General features: G+C 46.7%; 1 protein-coding gene across 1 annotated transcript in view; it reads left to right on the forward strand.

Moving 5' to 3' along the window:
* The window catches only part of TREH (trehalase), a 12,844-nt gene that overhangs the window by 2,404 nt on the left and 2,414 nt on the right, over nt 1-8,026 (forward strand). The window contains exons 3-11 of the mRNA XM_069066590.1: nt 1,560-1,704; nt 1,812-1,899; nt 2,711-2,811; nt 3,281-3,373; nt 3,537-3,653; nt 5,085-5,207; nt 6,829-6,878; nt 7,096-7,281; nt 7,473-7,690. Coding sequence (XP_068922691.1) covers nt 1,560-1,704; nt 1,812-1,899; nt 2,711-2,811; nt 3,281-3,373; nt 3,537-3,653; nt 5,085-5,207; nt 6,829-6,878; nt 7,096-7,281; nt 7,473-7,690 — 1,121 coding nt within the window. The remainder of the gene's footprint in view (nt 1-1,559; nt 1,705-1,811; nt 1,900-2,710; nt 2,812-3,280; nt 3,374-3,536; nt 3,654-5,084; nt 5,208-6,828; nt 6,879-7,095; nt 7,282-7,472; nt 7,691-8,026) is intronic.

An 8,026-nucleotide genomic window follows, 5' to 3' on the forward strand; every position in this document is an offset into this window, starting at 1 on the left:
TCCTTCCTTCCATCCATCCATCCATCCATCCATCCATCCATCCATCCATCCATCCATCCTTCCTTCCTTCCTTCCTTCCTTCCTTCCTTCCTTCCTTCCTTCCTTCCTTCCTTCCTTCCTTCCTTCCTTCCTTCCTTTCTTTCTTTCTTTCTTTCTTTCTTTCTTTCTTTCTTTCTTTCTTTCTTTCTTTCTTTCTTTCTTTCTTTCTTTCTTTCTTTCTACTGCCTTTTCTGTACTACTTTGTACATTTAAAAAAATGTTTCAATGTTCCCTCCCCCTTTTTTTTGGTGAGCCAATAGGGGTTAAGTGACTTGCCCAGGGTCACACAACTAGTGGTTGAGGTTGGATTTTAGCTCATGTCAGTAGCGCCACCTAGCTGCCCCATCTCTTCTCTTTTTTCTTTCTTTTTCTTTTTTTAAAAATTTATTCGCACCTACCACCACCACCCCTTCCCAAGCTAAATTTAAAAAATTATTTTTGTAGCAAATCAGCATATTCAAGCAAGGCAAATTCACACAGTGGCTGGGTTCAAAAACATTTGTCTCTTTCTGGAACTCTGAGGTTCAGAGTGATGGATTTTCAGGTTTTCCAGACAGGGCGCTGACCTCTAACCTCTGCAGTGTCCCAGTATGAGCCCCACTTGCTGAAGTCACTCCTGCTACCTTCCATTTCTTTACCAGTGTGAATTTATACCCCACGAGGGGCTTTCTTGGGGGAGCCCTCTTACTCTTTTTTTTTCTTTTTGGAAGGGGGAGGGCAGGGCAATTGGGGTTAAGTGACTTGCCCAAGGTCACATGACTAGTTTTTTGTGTTGTGTCTGAGGTCAAATTTGAACTCAGGTCCTCATGACTCCAGGGCCAGTGCTCTATTCACTGAACCACCTAGCCGCCCTTAAGCCCTCTTACTCTTGCTGCCTCTAGACAGGGAGCTCCCTGCAGATTGCATGTGTCATTGGTCATATTGGGAGACTACATGGGTTTCTAAAGTTGACTTTAGCTGTGAAACTCTGGGCAAGTCACTTAACCTCTCCCTCAGTTTCCTCAACTGCAAAATGGGGACCGTACAAGCATTTACCTCATGGGGTTGTTTGGAGGATCAGATGAGATAATACTTGCAAAAACAAACAACATTTGGCACAGTTCTTGGCACACAGTAGGCACTTAGTATATATTCATTCCTTTCCCCATTTTTGCGGTGTTTTTTTTGCAGTTCTGTAGTGAAAGAGGTTACTTACAATAGTTTTCCCTGGATTTCTTTTAATAATTATGCAATCTGGTGACATTTTAGAGGGTTTTTGGTTGTTTGTTTGCTGGAGTAGTTCTAAGGGAACTTTGCTGTTGCCTCTGTGTCTCAGCTGGAAGTTGGGATGGGCTTCTTAATAAGTCTGTGATCACTAAAGATCTTCAAGTAAAGGCAGTGAGATCAGTCCTTAGGGATTCATGTTTCAATGGAGGTTGGACCGGTCGGGTCCCTTCACTTCATGAAATCTTATCACTCTGTATGGTCGAGGCCATTTGAGATGTTTTGGGTTGCTCACTCCCCTTTTCCATTGTCTCTAGACCAAGTTCTAAGTGACTTTAATGAGCTCCTCCAGTTCAGCGGAGGCAACATCTCCCGGGACAACCTGAAAACCTTTGTTAACCAACACTTCAAGGGCCCAGGGCAAGAAATGGAAACCTGGATTCCCGAGGACTGGGATCCCAGGTACAACATCAGTGTGGGGTGATGCTCCATGAAGACAAGTCAGTCCAGGGAATATCCCTTTGACCTGAGGTTTCAAATAACTTAACACTGGGGTGCTTTTCTTCCAGCCCCAAATTCTTACAGAAAATTTCAGACAACAGACTTCGGGCCTGGGCAGAAGATCTGCATAATCTTTGGAAGAAGCTGGGAAGGAAGGTACTAGAGGATGACACACTTGAGATGGGGTGAGGAAGCGGCTAAAGAGAGGGGCTCTTCTGGTGGACATGGTCCTCCACCCTTTGATTATGAGGATGTCAGACTTACAGGCAATGGACTCATCCTATGCCCTTGGCTAGGCACAGTCCTTACCTCAAGATAGCTTAGAGCAGGAGGGGGAAAACCTGCAACCTCAAGGCCACATGTGGCTTCAAGATGGAGAAATGTGGATTCAGCCAAAGGGCTGCACTTGAGGACCTAGAGGGCCACATGAGACCTCGAGACCACAGTCCCTACCCCTGGTTTAGAGCTTGCCACAGACCAGCTTGGTTGGCACAGATGATTTCAGGCACATATCCCTGGTTACATTCACTTCAACCTTGTGAGGAAAGTCTCTACCTTTCAGTGAATCAGTTTCCTCACCCCTTATTCTAGTCTAGACTTTGGCCTTGGCTTCTTTCATGGTCATGTGACCTTAATGACTATTTCTAGTACCCCTGGAGCTTGTAGACCTCAGGCACATACCCTCTGAGGAATGAAGGCAGACCTTCATTTTTTCTGGTTCAAAGACCTATTTCTGTACCCTATAGCCCCTGTTTCCTATCTGAGGGAATTCTTTTAAGTTGTCAGCTCATTTCCAGAGTAGAGATGACAGGTCCTATATACAAATGCCATTCAGTTCTTTCTGGCTCAGCTTATATGCACATAGAAACTATAACAGACCACTTCCTTCCCTTCCCCCTCTCCGCCCCTCCCCCACGAGTTTCATCCACTCACAGGGAGGTCCATGCTGCTTTCTTCTTCCCTATAGATAAAACTGGAGGTCTCGGAGCAGCCTGACCTATACTCTTTAATCTACGTAGCCCACCCCTTCATAGTGCCTGGTGGACGCTTTATTGAGTTCTACTATTGGTGAGAGGCTAGAAACGCTCTCTTCTCTGGGGAGGGAGGAAGGGAGGGAGGGACACCTGGGTCCTGGGAGCAGCCAGGGAATCCTAGAGGCAGGGGGTAGTGGGAAAGTGCGTATGTGTCTGAATTACACAACACTCTCAGGCAAGAGGAGACCTGGCATGGTATCATGCCCCTCCCCCAAACTAATCCCTTTGTGGCCCAAGATGGCATGAAATAGAGGAAGAGGGAGGGTAGAGCTGGTGCTTGGATGTTATTCCTTTTTCTCCATCCTGAGGGAGGCAGTGCAGTTTAATGGAAAAACAAAACCCACTGGTCCAAGGGAACATGAGACCAGCTCTAGTACTGACTTTGCTGGGTGACCTTCATCACCTCCGCTCTTCTGGTGTCTGGGTCCTCATTTGTGGGATGAGGAGGTTGGACCACAGGACAGCTAAGGTCCCTTCCAGCTCTGATCCCTTCTTCCCCACAGGGATTCCTACTGGGTGATGCAGGGGCTGCTCCTATCAGAGATGCCTGGAACAGTCAAGGGCATGATACAGAACTTCCTGGATATGGTGACACGGTAAGAATGAGTTTGGGGGCCACTGAGAGGAGAGATGGTGGAAGGAGCTGGCGCCCAGGATGGGATAAGCTCTTCCTCCAGGAGCTTGGCTGGCCAGGGAGGCGATAGGGAAGCTCCCTTCCTCTAGGGCAGCAAATATCTCAGCAGGAATTCTCATCATCAGCTACGGACATATCCCCAATGGTGGTCGAGTGTACTATCAGCAACGGAGCCAGCCCCCACTCTTGACCCTCATGATGGACCGATACTTGGCATACACTGATGACGTGGACTTCCTCAGGTAGGTGCTGCCTGCCTCTTACAACCTAAGAAGAATCACAGGGCTATCAACCTGGCAACACGCTCTTCTTACAAGGGCTCTGTGAGGTTGGCAGTAAGAGTGTTACTGTCCCCATTTTATAGATGAGGAAACTGAGATTCAGAGACATCAAAAGAAGCAATCAAGGTCACAAAAATGTTAAGAATCAGAGTGAAGGGGCGGCTAGGTGGCCCAGTGCTGGCCTTGGAGTCGGGAGGACCTGAGTTCAGATCCGGCCTCAGACACTTAACACACACAAACAAAAAACCTAGCCGTGTGACCTTGGGCAAGTTACTTAAACCCAACTGCCTTCCAAAAAAAAAAGCAAAAAATAAAAAAAAAGAATCAGAGTGAAAATTTGAACCCACATCTCCTGATTCTGCCTGTTCTACTAAGAACACATTTCTACAACCTTCTTAGGCTCACTAAGGGTTTTCCTCACAATGACCCTGTGGAGTGGGCCACATGTGTGTTTAATCTCCATTCTAGAAACAAGGAAATTGAGATCCAGACAGGTGCTTCCAGTCACAAAGCTAGTAAGCACTAGAACTTTGATCTGCACCCAGATCCCATCACTTCATGGGAGGCAGTGTGGATTAGTGGCTAGAGAGCTGACTTTGGATCTGGGAAGACCTGCCTTGGGTTCAAATCCCACCTCTGACACAAAATGGCTATGCAATCTATTACAAAGCCTGTCAGTGATCTAAGCAGCTCCCTTAGATGCTAAGTTGCAGAAAACATGCTGACTTGCCTTGGTGACGGAGTTTCCCCATCTGGGACTTCCCTGTCTCAGGGAAATCATAGGCCAAGGTCCTACTCCTGTCTCTTGATTCCAAGCCCAACAGTCTTTCCACAGCACTACAGTATTCTCCTGCCACAGCTATTTTACCAAGTAAGACACAAGTCTTAATGACCTCTGCGGGGATGACAAGACAGAGCCAGAGAAAGAAAGATAAGAAAGGGAGGGAGGGGAAAAGAAAAAACAGAGACAGAGATGGGGGGGAGGAGGAGAGAAAGAGAAGAAAAAGAGAGAGGAAGAGACAGAGGGAGTCAGAAACAAGACAGGGTAGACAGAGAGACAGAGAGAAGTAGAGACAAGGAATGAGAGAGACAGAAAGAGGAGAGACAGAGACAGAAGAGGGGAGAAAAGAGAGAGAGCAAGAGCAGTAGAGATAGAGGTAAAGAAGAGGAGAGAGACAGAAAGGGAGAAGGGGAAAGGGAAGGAGACAGAAAGAGGAAGAGAGACAAAAAAGACAGAAAGACACATGTGGCTTGGAATGCACGTGCGCGTGCGCGCGCGCGCGCGCACACACACACACACACACACACACACAGGATTGTTCAAGGGACAGGAAAATAATGGCCCTGAGCTCCTGAGCAGTGGCTGAGCTGATGCCTGGTTCTTCAACTCAGAGAGAACATTGGAATCCTGGAACTGGAACTGAACTTCTGGATGCGCAATAGAAATGTCAACATCAGCCATGAGGGGGAGAACTATATCCTGAATCGCTACCATGTACCTTATGGGGGGCCCAGGTGAGGCAAGATTCCTTCTCTTATGTTCATAATCACTGGAGAGGTGGCTAGGTGGTGCAGTGAATAGAGTATGGGCCCTGGAGTCAGGAGGTCCTGAGTTCAAATCTGGCCTCAGACACTTAACACTTACTAGCCATGTGACCTTGGGCAAGTCACTTAACCCCAATTGCCCCTGCAAAAACAAAAACAGCAAAAAACAATCACTGGGTTGTTTTTTTTGTCTATTTATCTATCTATCATCTTGTGATAGTAATGGCAATTAAAGATTCCCCAGCAATTCTCTCAGTCTCTCTCTCTGCCTCCATGAGGTGCTGCTTCCAAAAAGTTCTTCTGCCTCTCTCTTGTCTCTCCCAATCTACGTCACCAGCTCCTCCCAGTTCAGGACTCTCTTTTCACATCAACAAGTCCATCCCACAGGTGGGATTAACAAGCTCTGGGTTTTAACACAATCAGTTTGAAAACCAAGCCAATACAAGGGAATCTTTAATTGCCATTACTATCACACATCTATCTACCTATCTTTCTATATATCTATCAACTTCCACCCATTGCTTCTAATGGGGAAGAAGAGAGCAAATATCATCCCTCTTCTACACGTCAGCCCTTCAAAAACTTGAAGACCGCTACCATGGTTTCCCTGTACTCCTACCCCCAAGTTTTCTCTTGTTCAGCCCAAATAACCTCTATTCTTCAACTAAGGCATTCATCTAGCACGTCTCAAGTCCCCTCACCAGCCTGGTCACTGTATACATGCTAGGTTGTCCTTCCTAAAATGTGCCCAGAATTAAATACAGTACTTTAGATGGGAAGGCTGAGCAGAGCAGAGTAGGACTGTTACTTCCCTTATTCCGGACACTCTACTGAAAGACTAAGTCCTTGTCCAAGGTCCATAACAAGTCAATGGTGGGCCCAGGACAGGGCTGTGATGGAGCCAGCTCTGACAGACTTGTGAGAGTCAATGGTTAAATTTTCAGTAGGAACACTTACACCTCAGAAATTGGCAATTACTACAAATCAGAGCTTGTTTTCTTATTTGGTTGATTGTCTAGACTGTAGAAAGTGTTAATATTACAGATTAAATTTAAAAGTTTGTATACATCTTTTTCTCCTGAAAGTGGTTGTTAAAAATTTACCCAGCACACCCCTGCTTTGCTCCCTGAACATTGCTTGAACTCAACAGAAAGGAGCACAGTAGGAGGCTCAGGGAAAGAAGTCGTCACCAGACCGGAGGCTAAGGATAATGCTAATAACAACAGCTGTCATTTCTGTATCATTTTAAGGTTTCCAAAGTGCTTTACATCCATTATCTTTTTGGGGGGGCGGGGGGGGAGGCAAGGCAATTGGGGTTAAGTGACTTGCCCAAAGTCACACAGCTAGTAAGTGTCAAGTGTCTGAGGCTGGATGTGAACTCAGCTCCTCCTGATTCCAGGGCCAGTGCTCTGTTCACTGTGCCTCCATTATCTTATTTGAACCACACGATACCCCTGACCCAGGGCCACCCCTAATCTCAGCACCTACCCTGTCTGGCCACTGGTTAATGACCCTCCTAGCCAAGATGTCCTGGCCTCCCCCCGATCCCCACCATCCCTTCCTTCAGGCTGCTCTTTTTTTTTCCCCATAGGCCAGAATCCTACAGCAAAGACGAAGAATTGGCAGAGCTCCTACCAGAAGGTAAATAGCAGCAGCATTTACAGCAGAAGACACATGCCAGACTGAGTCTCTTACCCCTTCAGGAAGCATTCATCTATCTGGATGGTGGCCCCATCAATGTCTCTTCCATATTCATGCTGTCTTTATACCCCATTCACCCTGACTTATCCCGTGTCCATCACATCCAGAATCCTGACCTTTTGCTGCCTGCTTCAGTCACCCTCCTCTGCCCACACAGATGCACGGGAATCCCTGTGGGCAGAACTGAAGGCTGGAGCTGAATCGGGCTGGGATTTCTCGTCCCGCTGGTTTGCTGGCAGCAACTATTTGCTTGACACCAAGACTAGTCAGGTAGTTCCGGTTGATCTAAATGCCTTCCTGTGCCAGGTGGAGGAGTTACTGGCCAACTTCCATACCAAACTGGGTAAGGGGCTCCAGTGAATGTCCTTATTTAGGGCACAAAGACTCTGCCTGGAGTTAAGACCCAGTTTCTCATCGGGGCTAAGCTCTTCTATATTTCTGAGGGAGATGTGTGTATTCACGGGGCCCTTTTGTCAACTCCAAAGTCCTCAGGCCCTTTCCCCACTCTCAACTGACCCTGCTCTTTCCTTAAAGGGAATGCGAACATGGCTCAGTACTACATGGAGGCCCAGGCTCGGCGGAAGGCAGCCATGAAGGCTCTCCTGTGGAACGAGACCTTGGGCAGCTGGTTTGACTTTCACTTAGAGAACGGGCAGCAAAATCATGTGTTCTATCCTTCCAACCTCAGTCCACTCTGGGCAGGTTGCTTCTCTGATTCTGACACAGCCAGAAAGAATGTAAAGTACCTAGAGGTAAGGATGAGGGGTCTCAAAGAGAGGGAGGCTAGATTCCTGGACCCCAAAGTATTATGGGATCATAGCTCTACAGCTGAAAGGGACCTTAAAGACCATCTTGTCCATCCCCTTTCATTTGAAGGATGAGGAAACTGATGCCCCGGGGAAGTTGAGACTTGCCTAACATGCCCCAAGATCTCTGCCTCTGACTTGCTATTTGAGCTGCTTCTTTCTGGGTCTTGGTTTCCTCATTTTCTGTAAATAATGGTATAATTATTACATAATTTATATATTATATTATGTTGTTTTACATTATATTATATTATATATAAATAATGAATAATATAATGGGAT

The sequence above is a fragment of the Petaurus breviceps genome, unplaced genomic scaffold, assembly GCF_028583685.1.
Source record: "Petaurus breviceps papuanus isolate PSGF00001 unplaced genomic scaffold, PetGlider_PUasm1.0 90723, whole genome shotgun sequence".
Classification (NCBI taxonomy): domain Eukaryota; kingdom Metazoa; phylum Chordata; class Mammalia; order Diprotodontia; family Petauridae; genus Petaurus; species Petaurus breviceps.